General features: G+C 44.1%; 1 protein-coding gene across 1 annotated transcript in view; it reads right to left on the bottom strand.

Moving 5' to 3' along the window:
• LOC138582004 (sperm-associated antigen 4 protein-like) overlaps window positions 1-19,111 on the bottom strand; it is a 381,361-nt gene that overhangs the window by 131,610 nt on the left and 230,640 nt on the right. Inside the window, exon 6 of the mRNA XM_069652897.1 lies at window positions 17,096-17,285. Within this exon, the coding sequence (XP_069508998.1) occupies window positions 17,096-17,285 (190 nt within the window). The remainder of the gene's footprint in view (window positions 1-17,095; window positions 17,286-19,111) is intronic.

The raw sequence follows: 19,111 nt of genomic DNA, 5'->3' as shown, positions 1-19,111 counted from the left end.
ACTGCTGCAATTGCAACAATGTTATGAAAGGGAGCTATGTGAGACACCCCCACAATGGACAGATAATTAGACTGAAAGACTACACTACATGTGACACGAAATCAGTTATTTATGGGCTTAGCTGCCCTTGCGGCTTTTTCTATGTGGGACAAACCATTAGAAAAGCTAAGGAAAGGTGGAACGAACACAAGATTAATATACGTACTAATAATACTAAATCCCCAGTTGCAAGGCACTTTGCCCAAAATAAACATACCATAGCACAACTTAAACTAATTATTTTGGAAGAGGTAAAAAAATCACAGAGAGGAGGAGATCATGGTAGACGCATGAGTCAGAGGGAACTATATTGGATCGAGAAATTGAACAGTCTGTTTCCAAATGGAATGAACGAAGAATATAACCTGGGTTCTTTCCTATAGGGTCCCTAGCCAATTAATGTACATGTAACTACCAATACGATCTGCAGCAGGTTTTATATGCCCAATATAGCGGTACTGTGTTGCTAGCATAACTAAATTAGATTGGACTAATGTACACGCCAGTGGGTGAATAGATACACATTGTTAATTTGGTGTTACAGAAATATGCTCTTATAAAGTCTTTTTATACGGTTCACAGACATACTCAGACTTAGCGAATATAATAGGAGATAAGTGTATATATGTCACTATTCCAACAAAGTGTGATAACACTTTTGAATGTTTTCTATATTTGCATACATCAGATTGTGAGCATAACTGGATGTTTCTTTAATCACCAGATGATGACCAGACTAAGCAGTTCTCAAATAGACTAAATTGATGGACTAATTTGGCATCTCGACTACATCAAGCTACGGTTACTTTTTTTCTATTCCCTATTGGTTGAAGTTATTGACAAGAGAAGCTCTTTGGAGCCTCTACGCTCGTTTTTTACTTTTTAGTACATCACGGCTAAAAAAGTAAACAAATCGCTGTCATCGGGTCTCTACGCGATGACGTCATCATGCTGCGTAAATATAACAGCGGCCATTGTAGCGATGCCATTTTCTAAGCATCATGAGATGAAGCCCATTCCAGAGAGTCCCCGTTCAGGTAAGCCCTGATTCTTTAGATAGAATGAAACTCAGCATCATTATGGGAACCAACATAGTTAGAATGTTTTCTTGACTGATAGACACAGAGAGTTAAATAGTTTTAATATGATTGCAGGTATTCTTCTATTCCTTATCTGAACACATAATTGGAGGCTTAATCAGCAGTTGAGGAGATTACCTTTGGGATAACGTTAAAACCTACACTTCTGAACGCATATGACTAAGAGTCCACTCATACAGGTAAGCCAGTTGCTACCTTAACCTGTAATGGATTTAATGAGGATCTACATTTTGAGTATGACCTAATATATCTTCAAATCCCAAATAGATTTCTTAAGAAATCCATATATTTATTACAGATGGTTTTTTGATACCCAAGAGAGACACCAGATTGAATCCAGAATGTAGCAAGTAACATCTATTTGAGTCCCACCATGTAAATATGGTAAGAATTTTTGATACAGTCCACACTGTGACCTTGTTGTACAAATGGATACAGTAACTGGTGGTAACTTACTGTATTTGAATCGCACAAATATAGCTACAGACGATTTCTTTCTAATCTTTAGGTGATTGCACGCTCATAAACGTACCTTGAGGGCTACTTATATGAGGAAGGACCACATATAGCCACCGACACCACAGATGTCAGACCTTATACTCTATTTGGCTGCATCTAACCTGTTTTGCAGGTAATTATTGGCACCTTCTTCCTATTAAAACAATTGAGGCGACAGACTAGCTTGTATTTTTTTAATAAAATATCTCTTTTTACATTTGGGACTTACACACTCTCTCTCATACCTTTTAGGATTGACATTACAGTGCAAACCAAGTTGGCATTGGAAGTTTAAACAAAGAACAGCTAACGGCAAAATCAGGTGATTATTGATAACTAACTATCCAGTTATGACAGATGGATACTAATTTCCGTAAGAATATTAAAATCAATAAATCTTTATTTATTTACTATTTCATGCAGATACACAGAGATAAGAAAAGTTCTGGTAGGCACCTTCTGAAGAAGGGGAGATACTTTCCCCGAAATGTGTTAAGAGTATTGCACTCCAAAACATTTGGAACACCGTATACCACTGAGAAGGTTGGACTATGAGATTGTGTTGAGTGCAAATGTCTACCTGTGTTATACCAATTGAATTTTGAGGGATTAGTTTGAGGAAACTATGAAGTAATAGTACCAAACTTGAACCATTAACTACAAAAGAATAATTTGCTTGGTGTTCAATTATTTTTGTATAAATTTGCACAACTGTTATGTTGAACTGTTTGTTTTTACTAAAAAATCATTTTTCTGGGATAATAATACTCACTGATGACAAGACCATCAGTGCATAAACTTTTAACTCACAAAAACATTAAAGGTCTTGGTTGTTATTGCAATATTAGGGTGTGCAGGGGATGGGAGTGTTCCACAAGTTTGTGGACACCTGCTGTTTTCGCATAATTAGATACAACCCAGTGTCAGGGTTGATATTCTCCCCCGCACCCCACTAATTATCTTAAAATATTTACTATATGAAGAATAGGTGTGCTCTTGGCCAATTAGTCTTTTGCTTTGAACAAACGTATAGTTTCCATATCTAGTTACAAATGAAAAACAAAGTTGTGAATGAAAAAGAAGATTTGAATTGACTTTCATTCAAAGTGTATGAATCAATTTGAACGTTAATATGGACACAGTATTCATTTGTCCATATATGAGTCTGCCTACGTGGAAGTGAAAATCTGAATTTTACTATAGAATCTCCTTTTCCCAATTGCGATTCTATAACACGTTTCGGGGTAGTGCCATCAATTTGCCGTGATACAGCCTTCCTCAGGGCAGGTGGGCGCACCCTACAGGGAAGCAGACAAAAATTAAAATACAAATGAGTATGCGTGAATGCTTCTGCCAGGAGTACCTGACAATTGTATTATATACCTAATTTTAAATGAATACCTGGGTGTGGACTTACGCATGGTTTGTGAGGGAGGACTTCCAATAGACAACTCTTCAGTTAGTGGGCGCTACGTCATCCGGGTGCAGCCATCCTGTGGTTAATGAATCCTATATAGATAGCAAAAAGTGAGTGGTAGTCAGGTTATCTTATTACTTAGAAAGCTAGTACAATAGTAGCTGGCTTGGAGCTTAAAAAGCTTGAAATGAAGCTAGTTGGCATTAGGAAGCACCATACAGAAGTAAAAATCAGTTTGTGCTAATATGGAAAATTGGGGAAGTACCTGATCTAGCAGGGCCGCGTCTTGAAAATGGTTTATTTGCTTTTTCTCGGGAGACCTTGCTGCCAGTGAGTTAGGAAGCGGCTGTTGGGTTTGTCTGAAAGTACTTTTGAAAAATAGACCGGACAATGTGTCAATAAATAACCCTTATTGATTCAAAGTTTATTTTCTCTGCAGTCAACCTAAATCTCTAAAGAAGTATTTGATATTACTGGTATTATTTGGTATTACACTGATATTCAGTGATTCCTGATGTGGATGCTCTTGCCTTGGATATCCAATAGGGTCATCGGTTGGCGCGCATGGCCCTTCAGGAATCTCAGGACCGTATGAAGCTGTACGCGGATCGTCACAGATCACCTGCTCTGGTGTACGCCGTCGGGGAAGTGGTGTGGTTGGCGTCCAGGTTTTTGCCTCTTCACTGTGTTCCGTCTAAATTGTCTCCCCATTATTTTGGGCCCTTGAAGATCCTTCAGCTGATCGGCTCTGCGTCTGTACGTCTTCAACTTCCTCCATCTTGGTCCCATATCCACCCTGTATTTCATTTGTCTCAAGTCAAACCTGCTCCCCCGGATCACTTTCATCGTAGTGTTACTTCTCGTCCTCCCCTGGTGTCTACAGCTATGGGTCCTGAGTATGAAGTGTCTGGGATCTGCGACCCCACAAGGGTTGCCTTCAGTATTTGGTGGACTGGTGAGGTTATTCGCCGGCAGACAGGTTTTGGAAACCGGCTTCTGGGGTTCATGCACCCTGTCTGATTCGCTGCTTCCACCGGCTCCCTCTGGGCAAGCCCGGCGGGGTGCATCTGAGGGGGGGCATACTGTCATGACCCCTTACCGGCGCTGGTCCTGGTTGCGCTGTTGTGGTATACACTGCATTTCCCCTTTCCTGAAACATTTCCCCAAGATGGCCGCCTCAACACCCCTTGCTGCCAAGTCAATATACATTCTAGCGTACGAGAACGTTTTCTCCCGACGGTCCTCACGTCCTGCATATCAGCTGTGGAGGACTGCTACTCGCTGCGTTGCAACTCAAGTTTACGATGCTCTGAAGTTTGTTCCTAGATATTGCCTTATACGCTAATTATCCTGCGGTTCTTAACGACACTCTGTCTCCTAGTATTGCACGTCTTACTTTCTTTCTCCCGCTTCCAGGATTCTCGCCTGTCCTACTGAACGGAATCAAAATCACGTTCCCGGGATTGTCACACACATTGCCCGGACTCAACTATTCTTCATCCACAGATCGGTAAGCGTATACTGTGTTACCTACTAGCTCCTCCCTGTTCTCGGTCTGTGTTTACCGTTTCCTCTTTCCCCGCTGCAGCGTTATCCTGCACATAAGGACGCCCGAGAGACAGTTGCTTCCCGGCGTCTGTTTCAAAGATATCATTTCACGTCATTAATGCGGTTACGAGATTTTGGGCAGGTCAGGACTCGATCCAAGGGCACTTTTCTGTATTCTCTGATCTACCTTCCTACATTAATCATCTGTCTCTCTGCCATTTAGTTATTACCTTCTCGGACATCTGTCCTCCGACATCTTCCACCAACGCACAAGGAATAATACAGACAACCTCAGAACACCTCCAGCCCATCCACTGAATCAAGTAACACATTGCACCCTACTCCAGTTTTCAGGGTTTTCTACCCCAGAGGGTTTTCCTGAGATCTCTGTTCCTCTGGCGTCTTTATTACTGGCCGAGGGGCACAGGGGTTTGGAGGGGCTCTTTCTTTATTACTGCTTCATTTGATCCAAGTTAGTGGCAGTTTTTGCACATGTCAGTTTATTCTTGAGACAATTCAAAACCCTGATGATAACTACATACTAGGGAATGGGGCTGTTAAGGGATAAGTTCATTAAAACTTTCAAATTACCGGCTTTCCCCCACAATTCCCTCCTATGACACCTTCACTGCAGTCTCATCTAGTACATCTTTGGGGGAACAGACATCACATTCTGGCATGTCCTAACATTGAAGTTCTTTACTTGTGTGGTAGTAAAACAGTAAAGCAAGGTTGTTGTCTGGGGAGCTTCAGGGCAGTGGGCGCCAACATGATAGTAGAGACATTTACTGCTCATTATTAGGCATGACAGACTTAGGATCAGAACCACGATTATGAGCCAAATGTGACCAGTGGATGCACCCAGGGGACGCAGGATGTCTAGGATCCTGGTCCCAAAAGACCAGCTTGACTCCAGGATTTGTGGAGGGGGCTTACGGTGCTGCAGGTGTGAGTGATGATGTCTGAGATGTTGCTGGCGTAACTGGGTAGGAAAGTGCAGCATTTGCTCTTCACGATTGCACATGTGCCCCCTGCTAGGTGGGTGTATAGTGCCATACGGTTCTGGAGTACCATTGTGCAGATAGAGATCTGTTCCAAGGGACAACAGTGTGAGCAAGGCTGCAGTGGCATTTGCAATATCTTCAACCAGCCGAGACAGCTGAATTAGGTGTTCTCGCTTCACCTTGATTCCCGGGGCCAGTATGAGGTAGCCCATTCCAGCCATAAATCCCTCCCAGGTGTAGAGTTTTCTAGGGTATGGCTGAGCTGGGAAGGAGTGGGTACGGCGCAAGGCAGGCAGGACATAGCCCATGTAAGAACTCCCACAGAAGTTAATGGGCAGCCAGGGGTAAGCTTTGTTCCTGATGTAAGGAAGGCATGGTATCAAGAATTGACAGACACAAGTGATCACAGTTCATGGGTGTTTATTTATTAAACTGTATAGGTAGGGTGGAAAAATGCCTAATCTAAACCGAAATCTAAGATGCGAGCAAGCTACGACCATCAAATCAAAATAAGGCAGTCCTAGTGGCATCTTGTCAAAATAAAAGGGCCTATACTAAACAAACCTATTGCCAATCCTTACAGCTAAATACCAAAAATAGTGTGGGGTAGGATTCACAAGAGAGAAAGAAGTGTTCAGAAATGATAAGTCAGGATGAGGTAGCCGGGCATCTCCCTTCCTCACGTTTTGAGCATGGGGTAAGGTGAGCCTTCTGAGCACAGCACAGCGCACGTTTGAACTTTCTCAGCACGAGACAACAGTTCCAGCTTTGGTTATCAGGCCCTTTGGTTCCTTTCAAAAGTACGTTGGGTGATGGCTTTTCAACCTTAGATCCCCCTCTTGCAGGCTTAGACCCACAACTGGTTCCTATCACTATCAGGATCTTCGGTGGTTGACTTTCTTGCTTCCGAGGCCCTGATAGGTTCAATTATAACCAGAAAAGTCCTTTCTAAATTACACTTGAGATGATTATTCTTCACCCCTGGGTCCGCCTCTTCTGGGTGAAGACCCGTCTCGAATATCAACCTCCCTCCTATCGGGTTCACTCCGGCTAATATTCAAAATGACTTATTGATTGCATTCACGTGTTGTTGGGGTGATGGCTTCTTACCTCGGGAACTCCCTCTTCAGTGCTCAGATCCTTCCAAAATGTTTGCCTCCCTCCGTCGTGTTCACTCTGGCTTTTGCAAAGATATTTTCTCTGTGGCATTCACAAATCTTAATGTCTTTTAAAACAGTTCCCTGTGGAACTCCCTCTGCCGGGTTCACTTTTCTCAACACACTGTTTCTTGAGACATTAGACTTTGCCCCTCTTTATTGGCATCCCTCCCTTGGGTTTACTCTTGCCACTTTACATTTTCTTTTGCTTTCTCTTGATGCAGGATTCAGTTCCCTTGCGTTGTCAAAGGTTTGTCGGTCAAAGACATTCGACTGTACAGGGATTTTGCTAGACCCCTGTATGACCACTTTGACCTTTCTTAGCTGCTCTCCTATGGCCTTCTGGTATCAGTAGTTTCAATCAACACAGGTTCAACCAGAGTCTCTCGAGTGAGCACCCACATGTTGCTGATCCCCTCTGCAGCTAATCTTCCGTTAACAATTTTCCAGTTTTAACAATTTGCAGCTCTTTGAACTTTCCTTAATGTGCCACTTTGTTACTTTCATTAAACACAGTCTGGTTTCTTATTGGTTCTCCCCTTGACTCACTGGCTGTGATGAACAGCGTGGCTTGCTCGGGTCAAGGCTGGTACCATGGTAGCAGGCATCTCCCCCGGTCCTGCTTATCGGCATAGGCACGCTCGGTGTACCGTTGACATCTGCTGCAACATGCTTGAGCTATTGTTCACTGACTTAGGATTCCTACCACAAAGGTCTCGTGGGTCTGGGTCGGAAAAGGGCAAGGTAGCTTCTCTCCTTGTCAGCCTTTTGGTTCTCGCCACCTTTCTCCTCCTCTTGAACTGCTGTGCCTGGGTAGCTGTCTCGTTGTGCCGTCTGCCTTGCTCGTCTTGTGCTCTCGTGGCTCCACCTTTTATCCCGGGCGGGAAGGGAAAGGGCCATCAGGTGTGTGTGATCCCGGTCAATTTCCTGACTTTGCCTGACTCTGGTGTTGGGACATGTCAGGTAAACTGCTTTGGTGTTTGCCCGTTGTCTTTCATGGTGTGCGAAAGTGTTATTGTCGGAAAAGGTGGGGAGGGTAGAGTGTTTGAGTATACCAACCTACGTGGTAGGTTGGGAAAAGGGTGTTACAAGAAGGGGGATACAGGTTTCACCCGCTGGTGTCCCACTTCCACTCCCTGAGGGCCCCCCCATCCAGGTGATCCTCCCTCACTAGTCCACCCCCAGGAACTTGATCCAATAGTGATGGCCGTGTACTGGCCACCTGGATGACAGACCCCCGGGGACTGATCAGGGAGACACCTTCAGGTTTCTCACATACCCTTCCCCTATGCGAGGTAGATATGCCTGTTCTTTGCCTAGGTCCTACGTTGTTAATACCGGGAAGAGAACAGGGATGAGAGATGTCCATAAATTCACACATATTCCACTGATCAGTTTTGGTTGTTATAGGTGGAAGTGGGGTAGTTGTACTGGTCTCTCTGCAATAACCTATGAATTGGGAATTAGGATCTATGGTGGACTTTATAGGTTCAGACTTTTCCCAATCCCATATGGAAGAGTTTTGGGAGCAATAGTTTGCCTGCCAAGAACTCTGGGGTAGAAAATCCCCATAAGGAGGTGGAGTATCTTGTAAAAGCGTAGAGAATGTGGGGAACCCCCTCCCTAGAATAATTTCTTCAGGGAGTCCTCGAATGATGGCTGATGGTACTTCCCATGATTCATCCCAAATTTCAATGCGTACAGGTATTTTAGGGTACACTTTGTTGTCTCTGTGTTCACATGTAACTCTGATTAGGGTTACATCACCTAGGGCTTTTATTGAAACCAAATCAGCTCGTATAGCCGTTTGTTTACTCCCTGAGTCAATTAAGGCCCGTACTTGTCTCCCGTTTATCCAAGCTTTTTCTTAGGAAAAATCGGTAGGAGCCTGACATAGACAGATGCTTACAGTCTCTAGTTTTTCCTCAGGTTCTTCCCACTGTTGGCCCCTTAAACACTCTATTTCCATGGGTTCATCCTTTATATTCTTTGGAGCAGTGTCTAGCTAATTGTCCTGTTTCTCTGCAGGAGAAACAGACTGGAGGATGTGGTTTGCCTCCTTTTACATACTCTCTTCTACCTTCATCTTTGGTTTTCAAATCAGTCTTCCTGATCTCCACACTCTCTCTTGTCAAGCCTTTCTTACTTCGAAACAACCCTCATGGTTTATCTATCCCCTGAGTTGGAAGTTGTTGGGCAGGTTTATGATCCTTCTGTTCCTCCCAATGATGGCCCGAGTGGAAATGTTTAGCTGCATCAGAATGGTTTTGTGCAGTTTCTATAGCTATGGCTAGGGTAGGTCAATTTAGTTGCAGAACGATCTTCTGTAAAAAAAAAAAAAGGGGGTAAGGAGTTAGTGAGTTGTTCTAAAGTTAGCATTTCTGTCAGTTCTTTTAATGATTTATCACTAATCCAGAGGGCCACTGTGTTTTTTACACGTTTACCCATTTCTAAGTGGGTTTCTCTGGGGTACAATCTAATGGCCATCAATTTCTGCCGATAAGAATTGAAGGTTTGCCCCACTCTTTTAAGCAGGCCTTCTTTGATGGATCGAAAGGTGGCTCCTTGGGAAAAATTAAGTAGCTGATAGGACGTGTGTAGTTCGCCCTTCAGGAAAGGGGCTAAATAGCATCTTTTAAAGTTTTCTTCCCATCCTAGTTGTTCAGCTAGGCGTTCGAAGTTTAGAAAATGTTTTCCTAAATCTTCGCCTTCCAGATAGGGTTGGAGCACTGCCTCTGGTAGTGAGGGCCTTGTTTGTAGTACAATTAGCTTAGATACATTTTCTTGAAGTCTAATTTCAGCCTGTATCTGATGGGCCGCTAAATGGGCGATAACATTGGCTAAATCTGCCATTCCTTCTGGTGGTGTAAGGGTTCCTTCTGTGAATGGTTCTGAATCAGAAAGGAAGCAGCTTTCAATGCCGCTGGATAAGGTCTTGAAATCGTCTGAGTCTTCCAACTCGGAGTCTGTCGAAGTAATGGGTTGCAGTGGATTTATCCCTAAATGTGATGGTCCCGCCAGGGATATGATTGAGTACCAAAAAAAAAAGGTTCGGAGGAGGTGGATTCAGGGCACTAGGTCGGATGAAGGAAGAAACCGGTCAAACTTTTAGAATTATCCGCTCCCACGGTTGTATGCGGTAATGAGAGAGAGGAAGGGTATCTAGCAACACTTGGGTCATAAAGAACAGATCCTGTTGACCAGGTGGGGTACGCAATTGGGAGAACAGCACCTCTTTTAGTGTGGATATGCGGTCAGAATCAAAGAGATTAACTATCTTGTTTTCCCTTACTGGTGGTACCACAATTATTAGAATGGGTTTCAATTTTTATCAGTTGAATCACATCCCACCGCTGACACCATATGTAAGGAAGGCATGGTATCAAGAATAGACAGACACAAGTGATCACAGTTCAAGGGTGTTTATTAAACTGTATAGGTAGGGTGCAAAAACACCTAAACTAAACCTAAATCTAAGATGGGAGCACGCTATGACCATCAAATCAAAATAAGGCAGTCCTAGTGGCATCTTGTCAAAATGAAAGGGCCTATACTAAAAAAACCTATTGCCAATTCTTACAACTAAATACCAAAAAGAGTGTGGGATAGGATTCACAAGAAAGAAAGAAGTGTTCACAAATGATAAGTCAGGATGAGGTAGCCAGGGGTCTCCCTTACCCATGTTTTGAGCATGGGGTAAGGTGTCCCTTCTGGGAACAGCACACGCTCAAGCTTTGTCAGCACAAGACAACAGTTCCAGCTTTGGTTATCAGTACCTTTGGTGGTTAAGTGTCTTTTTTTCAAAAAGTCTCTTGCCTCAGAGGAGCTGATAGCCTCCAAAAATAACAAACAAAGAGTTGCTTTCAAAAGTATGTTGGGTGATGGCTTTTCACCCTTAGATCCCCATCTTCTGGGCTTAGACCCACAAACAGTTCCTATCACTATCAGGACCTTCGATGATTGACTTTCTTGCTTCTGAGGGCCTGATAGTTTCAATTATAAGCAAAAAGTTCCTTTCTGATTTACACTTGAAATGAGGATTATTCACCCCTGGATTCCCCTCTTCTGGGCGAAGACCCATCTCGAATATCAGCCTCCCTCCCGTCGGATTCACTCCAGTTTATATTCAAAATGACTTCTCAATTGCATTCACGTGTCGTTGGGGCGATGGCTTCTCACCTCAGTATCTACCTCTTCTGGGCGCAGATACTTTTCGAACATTTGCCTCCCTCCTTTGGGTTCACTCTGACTTTTGCAAAGATATTTTCTCTGTGGCATTCACATATCTTAATGTCTTTTTAAACAGTTCCCTGTGGACCTCCGTCTGCCAGGGTTCACGTTTGTCAACACACTTTTTTCTGAGACTTTAGACTTCGCCCCTCTTTATTGGCATCCCTCTGTCATGTTTACTCTTGCCACTTTACATTTCCTTTTTGTTTCTCTTGATGCAGGATTCAGTTTGCTTGCATTCTCAAAGGTCTGTTGTCAGTCAAAGACTTTTGACTGTACAGGGATTTTGCTAGACCCCTGTACGACCACTTTGACCTTTCTTGGCGGCTCTCCTACGCCTTCTAGTATCAGCAGTTTCAATGAACATGGGATCAGCCAGAGTCTCTCGAGTGAGCACCCATGTGGTGCCTATCCCCTCTGCAGCTGGTCTTCACTTCTCAATATTACAGTTCTAACAATTTACAGTTCTTTGAACTTTCCTCAATGTGCCAATTTACGACTTTCATTCAACACAGTCCGGTTTCTTATTGGTTCTCCCCTTGACTCACCGGCTTTGAGGAACCGTTTGGCTTTCCTATTATCTGGAGTCAAGGCCGGTACCATGGTTGCAGGCGTTTCCCTTGTTCCTGCTTATCAGCGTAGGCACGGTCCGTGTACCGTTGACATTTGCTGCAACACACCTGAGCTATTGTTCATGGTCTTACGATTCCTTCCACTGAGGTCTCACGGGTCTGGGTTGGAAAGGGCAAGGTTGCTTCTCTCCTTGTCGGCCTTTCGGTTCTCGCCGCCTTTCTCCTCCTCTTGAACTGCTGTGCCTGGGTAGCTGCCTCATCGTGTAGTCTGCCTTGCTCGTCTTGTGCTCTCGTGCTCCACCTTTTATCCTGGTGGGGAAGGGAAAGGGCCATCAGGTGTGTGTGATCCCTGTCAATTGCCTGACTTTGCCTGACCCTGATGTTGGAACATGTCAGGTAAACGGTTTTGGTGTTTGTCCATTGTCTTTCGTGGTGTGCGAATGTGTTCATGTTGGAAAAGGGGGGGCAAAGGGGTTGAGTGTTTGAGTATCCTACGTGGTAGGTTGGGAAAAAGGTGTTACAAGAAGGTGGATACCGTATCTCACCCATCGTTTCCCACTTCCACTCCCTGAGGACCACCCCATCAAGGTGATCCTCCGTCACTAGTCCACCTCCAGGAACTGGATCCAATAGCGATGGCCGTGTCCTGGCCACCTGGATGACAGACCCCCGGGGACTGGGAGACACCTTCAGGTTTCTCACACTGAGCAGAGAGGTGGAGGGAGGCTGGCTTGTTAAGCACCTGGTTAGGAGTGGGGAAATTAGGAGGACTTGTAAATCCTAACTGGGAGTGTGTGTCACTGCAATGTCCAGAGCCAGGGGGTTAGGTAACCAGCTTGAGCTCTAGGCATACATCGCTCCATTGGAAGGAAATGGGGGCTATGGGAAACTTAGAGGACAAGTCATGAGGTAAGTATGCCCATACCCAACAGTCGGTAATGTTAAAGATGCAGGCATACTGCCAGGTGAGATGCAGGTAGGTGTTCTTACTGTGAACCCAGGGATGAGCAGATGGACCATTGTTTTCATGACACGTCGTGTGGAAAGCAGCAATTACAGTGAGACAGAAACACACCAATGGTCCAATTAGAATAACAACAGTAGTCACATAACCCAACATAATGGACACACTCAGAGTTCCAGAGAGCCTGACCAATGCTACACCCCCTTGTTCTGCATAGTGGTCGATGAATAAGGGTCAATTCACAGGACGTTGGTGGGGTGTGGCATGCCCACAGCTAGGAACCCGGTAGTCCAAGAGTTTGTAGGCGGCAGTTCTGTAGGTGGACAAAAGTCAAAGTTCCAAAGTTCTCAGAGGGTCTGGTAGAGTTCAAAGGTTCACAGTTCGGTGTCAGGGTGATAGTGTTTTCTTTGCTAAAAGTTCAAACTAAAAATACACCAAAGTACCAAAGCCACAGGCTGATGGTGGTCATCAGGACAAGGAGGATGGCCAAGAGATGACAACAACATGGACCAAATCCAGCCGGCGCCAGTATGTCAGTGGTAGCAGCTTCCAACTTTTTCCAGTGTGCCACCACATCCGGCAGATTCATCATCGTCGGTGGGGGGGACAGATCCAGGGGTGTGTGTGTGCCACTTTGGCGTGGGTCACTGGCACAGTGGTGGTCTCCCGTGGGATTTCAGGGTGCAGGCTTGCATTGTGAGATCCAGCGGGGTCAAACACTGGCGGTGGTATGCCAGGAGTGGAATCTGAATCTGGGTTGTGCCCTCCGGGGCATCGACTGCTTGACGAAGGAGCTTGATAAGCAGTTTCCGCTGTAATGTTCCACCCTTTTCTGCAGCTGCCAGGGACGCATGGACGCCTCTACCTGATGCACCAGACCCCTCCCTTGGTGTTGACTACTAACCAAACCAACAAGGGGCTCTTTGGTGGAGGAGGGATGATGCAGTTACCACCCAGGCGCCTCTTCTTGGGCGCCCTCTTGTCTGGTCCTGTATACCTTGGTCTGCAGGAGCTGCTGAACCCTGCAGACCCACAAAGGCATTTGGTTAACAACTGAATCTGATCTGAAACACCTCTGAGGGAAAGAGGAAGTGGAGAAAATAACAAACAACAGATTTCTGTCTTTAACTTTGGTGGAAATCTGCACAGGGTGAGAAAACACAAGATTCATGGATTATTTGAACTCTCTTTCACTGATCACTCCCTCCTTGTCAGGGTCCGGCTTGACTGAATTCCACAGGAGCTGATGCTGGCCCCACAGACCCTCACCAAGAATTCACCTCTCAACCCTAAAGTGAAAGCTGAGCTGAAAACCGCAGGAAAGGGAAAGGGGAATTTGGATAAAATAACAACGGAGACACTGCAGCCCTGCAACCTTCTGGTAGGCTCTGGTATCTGTAGTAACAAACACACTTGGTTACTTATACATCAGTGTAAACCTTTTTCTCTAAATTATTCTTTTTAAAACAACTCTAACTTCTTTACCTCTTACACCTCTGTTTAGAACTTAGAGGTTAATTGTCTGTAGAGAATATCCTGAAAACATTTGTAATGTTTCGGTGTATATTGTCACTAGCCATTCCAGTCTCTTTAATATTCTGAAGAAGATGACTCTTGCAAACACCTTACAACCTTAGATATTCTTCTTTGACTTTAAGTTCACTTAGCTCCATAAAATTTTCATTTCCAAATACTCTTGAGAAATACAGTCTTTCTTGAAGTATTGAATTCTCACTGCATTCATGCGATTAACACGCGAAATCACAAAACGTGAAAAATTGTCCTTGTGCTAAAAATTACACGTGCACTTTAACAAATACACGCGTACGTGAAACACGCATTTTTAACAATTCACATGTACGTGAAACACGCGCACTTTAACAAATTCACGTGCACGTGAAACACGCGCACTTAAACAGTCCCGCGCGTACAGGAAACATGTGCACGCTCTGAAAAAACTATGCGCGCAATCGCCAACTGAAACACACGCTAAAACTACTCGTGCTCAGTTAATATGGACTTGCGCTCTACCGCAATCCTACACGTGCTCTCTTACGTAACGTCGCTCACGTGAAAAATATACACGCGCCAAAAACCACTGGCGCTCAGTTGATATGGACTCGCGCTCTATCGCAATCCAACACGCGCTCTCATACGCACGTGCTCCCAACGACGTTGCTGAAGTCATGAAGACTTGCGCGCATGTTAAACAGTCTTGAAACACATTTCGCACATTTTACAACTTTAAAACTAGCACGCAGTCTTTTCAATTGTTTTCTCCTTATTGTAAATAAACTGTAAACGTTCATTCTCTCAGTAAGCTTTAAACTTCTAACTCTTTAAGTTTCTGATAAACAATGGAAGTTCACTGTGAAAATCTTTAAGCTTTTAAAAGGAACAATCCCACCTGGTGTCTTCTTGATCTCTCTGGCTCAGCAAACGATTTTCTTACTTCTTTAGTAAATCTTCTGAACTCTGAAAGGCCTTACTTAAGGAGCTTAACTAAAATACAACCAGCCACTGAATTACTTTGGATGAAAGGCAGTTTAGAATCTTGCTCACCTCCCAAGAATCCTACCATTATCCTTTCCACCAATCAGACAAACCAAACATAGCATTGTTCCTCAAACCAATCAGATTAAGTTTCTTTCTCTCCATCTTGACTTGGGCAACCACAATGTTAATTCTATGTACATACTCTTCCTATTTACTACTCAGCCAGCCATCCCTGACACTCCTGAACCCAAGTTACAACTAATACCTGAGTTCCTCCTCAAAGAGCTGGGAACAATGATTTCTTGGCAGAAATTATAGTAACTTTCCAGTTGATAATCCAGAAATTAAATACTTGAGTTTGCTGTTGAGTTCTTTTAATAGGCCTTTTTAAGAAGTTGCAACTTTGAAGAATCCCTTCCCTACTTGGAGCTATCTTACACCTATTTATATACTCAGCTGAGTTCAACCCTATACTATGACTATTTTGACAAGTACATCACAAAACCCTATTCAGGGAGTCCTCTCTGAAGAGAAACACGCTTGGGATAATGTTGCACATGCATCGGATCAGAAGAATATGGCGGTAATTGTGATTAGCACCATTTTTCTGATCCGACTACTTTTGGTGCATTTGTATGGTGGAGTTGGAGCGTGAGGAGGACATAAAGTGTCTGCCTCCATTTCCTGCTCTACCATACAAATGCGAGTGCATTAAGGACAGCATTGATTTTCATGCTGGCATTAATGCAATGAATTCCTATGAAATCTGCCTGAATTTACCACCATAGCAATCCATTGTAAATGCTGCCTAAAAACTTTACCTTACAGGCAGCATTCACACTTTTCCACTAAAACGGTGAAAATTAAAGGTGATTTTGTCTAAGTTTTATTCCTCACTTTTCCAGCGTGGAGTGAAAAGGAAGAACTTTGACCAGAGGGAATCATTTTCACGAAGGTGCACACTTGTGTGGTCCTCTCCATACAGTTACTATGGAGATCGAAGATGACGTAACTATTGCAATATCTTCAAGAAGATCCACACGAGAGAAAAAACTGTCATGCAGAGTGAAGGACTTGGACATGTGTCCATAAACATTGGCAAAGAGGTTTCTGAAAGAAAAGGAGATAAACAGCAGCTTACAATGAGTGTTAGAGATGTTCGGCGTGAGCAAGGAGCCTGTGACACAGTGTGAGAGGAACGCCGCAGTGTAACACTGCACATGCACAAAAGGAAACCGCACACCAGGACAAAAAGGCTCTGAGCAGAGACATGAGACGCTGCTCCCATTCACCCTCATGCTCGATTTACAGTAGTGTACCCTTGGCAGGGTCGCACTGGGGCATAACATTATCTCGGGCACCAATAAAAAAGTGGCCCACAGTTGCAAATGGCAATGCATTCCTTTTGTGGAAGACTGTTTGAATGGTACCCAGCGGGCGACTTTTTGATAACATGTGATGCAAATTGTGCATTTTAAAGAATATTTATTCAGCAACACTGATCAAAGCCACTAGCTGCAGAGTGAAGCAACTCATCAAACTGACCCAAATTGTCCCAAAACGTGGCCCACTATTACCAGGAAACTGGCCCACGCCAGCATTTTGCGCTTTTGGCTCGGGCATTGCCCTGTAGGCCAGTGTGAGCCTGACCCTTGGTGTTAGAGACTTTCCAGCTCAGGTTCTTGTGCTCTAGTAAGGCAGTCTGCATCGGCATTCATACTGCAGCTTTCACAAGCCATTCTGAGAGTACACCACTGCAGATTCCAGAGGACATGCAGAGGTCACAGCATCATCCAACAAACAAAACACACGTTTTTACAACGAGGTTCAGAGACCAAAGATTCATGACCAGGAGAATAGCGCTGACCACGCCTTTCACTTTCACAAAGTTGACTTGAACTTCTCTGATGCTTCAGTCCGGGGAACAAACCCCCCGCATATACCTTTGCAGATTTACAAGGACATTCTGCCAACACTGATCCATCTAATGGAACAATAAATACCACATCCCAAACCTCACATATCACATTCAGAGAAACCCGCAGCTGTGCGGCCCTCGACTTCTCTCACCTGTCTACGGGCGGCATGCAGATCTTCCGGGTCAGCCTCCATCGCTGCCTTCCGGATGTAGTCCTTGATCACAGCCGGCTGCGCCCTCTCTTTGGCCTTTGTGGTCTTGAGAAGAGCTCCCTGAGCCCGGAGGTCTGTGATCAACAGCCGGTATGCCTGGATGGCTTTCTGCAGGATACTGTACTGCGGCCTGTGGAAGAGACGAAATAGACGACCTCAACTCTTCCTGCTGTCCCTCCAGTCTAGCCAAAACATAGAGATTTCTACGCCAGCCATTAAACATATGGACAAGTGGTATTCTATCTTTAAAATAGTGTCTTTGTGGAGTAAGCGTTATAGATGACCACATTTATTATTGCCTTATCAGCTATGCATGGAGTGGTCACGCACCATCTTAACACCAGACACCGAGTGTGATCATAGAGTTGTTGCTTTCACACATGAACTGCGCCACAAAAGTTATGGTTTGATTTCAAATTGTAGTTTTATGGTTCACAAAAGGTTGTTTTTTTTAACACCATCTCCCGAAGGAGAGCCCTTTGTTGATGACACATGTTACAGCTCCTCAGCCTTTTTCAAATCAGGGCATTTACGACATATTCACATAAGTCAAATAATTCGCAATACTGAAGCCGATGCGTGGAGTCTGCAGACAGCACTTTTCAGGTGGGATTCAAACCCAGGATTCTTTAAAGAACAAAGACCTCATCCAATTTGGAATTTTCAATTATTGGACTTTACGTGATAAATGCCCTGATTTGAAAAAGGCTGAGGAGCTGAAACAGGTGTCATCAGCAAAGGGCTCTCCTTCGGGAGATGGTGTTAAAAAGCATAACCTTTTGTGAAGCATAGAACTACAATTTAAAATCAAACCATAACTTTTGTGGCGCAGTTCATGTGTGAAAGCAACAAATCTATGTTCAACCTCGGAGGTGGGGTAGTGGTTCCTCCGAAAACTATTTTCACACACACACAGCACCCCTATACCAATTACTAAAGAGGTTGCGAGCCCAAAGAAGTTGACATCCTAAATACAACCCCTCATCAATCATACGAGTGTGATTATGTCAGTGCAAATTGATTGACAGCCACTGTTTGAAAATCCAATTCAAAATGGCGGAATACCATAGGATACATGGTGCCCATTTTAGAGTTGTTCAGATCTATGTTTTCTTTGTATATAGTGCTTTGTTAAAAGACACTATAAACCATGATACAATCATTGCAATATGAACAACTCTGAATATTAAGGTCATAAGAGCATATCACGGTGAAACACCACACATTTGTGGAAATACGTATTTTTTCCATTGCAGCAATCAGTAAAACACGCTGAGATTATCACGTACAATTCCAACGTTTCTTTAGTTCGTTAAACATTTTGGGTGTAACATATGAGTGCACAGAAACAACACTTTGTGGGACACCAGTTATGAAGCAGACAAAACACGTGGCTAATTTTGGACGGGTCGTAATGTAGGAAACATACGTCAAAGCCTTGCATAGCATGTTTCTCGGGTCATGCCACATTTTTATGCATTTGTATCGCATAGACATGGGGCAGAACACTTGCGTTTCCTCAGCTCCCTTCCTCTCTGCCATACAAATACTCCCAGCATTTGCTCCAGCATACATTTTCATACGGCTTGAACAAGAAGCAGGCGGACCTCATAGGTATCCATTGTTTACTCGTCTTGCATGGTGCCTTTTGCCCTGCACGTTTGCACTCCTCCATGAAAATGACTCAAATTCCGCAGCGGGGAGCCACCTACATGTTTGTGCCCCTGAAGCCGAATAACACGGCTCAATAAAATGAGGTCCCTGGTATCCAAGAGGATCAGCCGTTAACCCAGAGCGGAAATGGCAAGGAGCTAAATGAAAAAAGGGGAAGAGGCGGGCACCACGTTACAAGTTCATCAAAAATTCTTCTTTGTAATATAAAAAAAGATTCCAAATTAAGAGGAGCTATCAGGTCAAAGTCGATCCTAAGTCACCAGGATCCACAAAAATTCTGAA

This window comes from Ambystoma mexicanum, chromosome 3q (genome assembly GCF_040938575.1).
Source record: "Ambystoma mexicanum isolate Mex_15411 chromosome 3q, UKY_AmexF1_1, whole genome shotgun sequence".
Taxonomy (NCBI): Eukaryota; Metazoa; Chordata; class Amphibia; order Caudata; family Ambystomatidae; genus Ambystoma; species Ambystoma mexicanum.
Note: the sequence above shows the minus strand (reverse complement) of the source record. Positions and strands in the feature narration are given on the sequence as shown.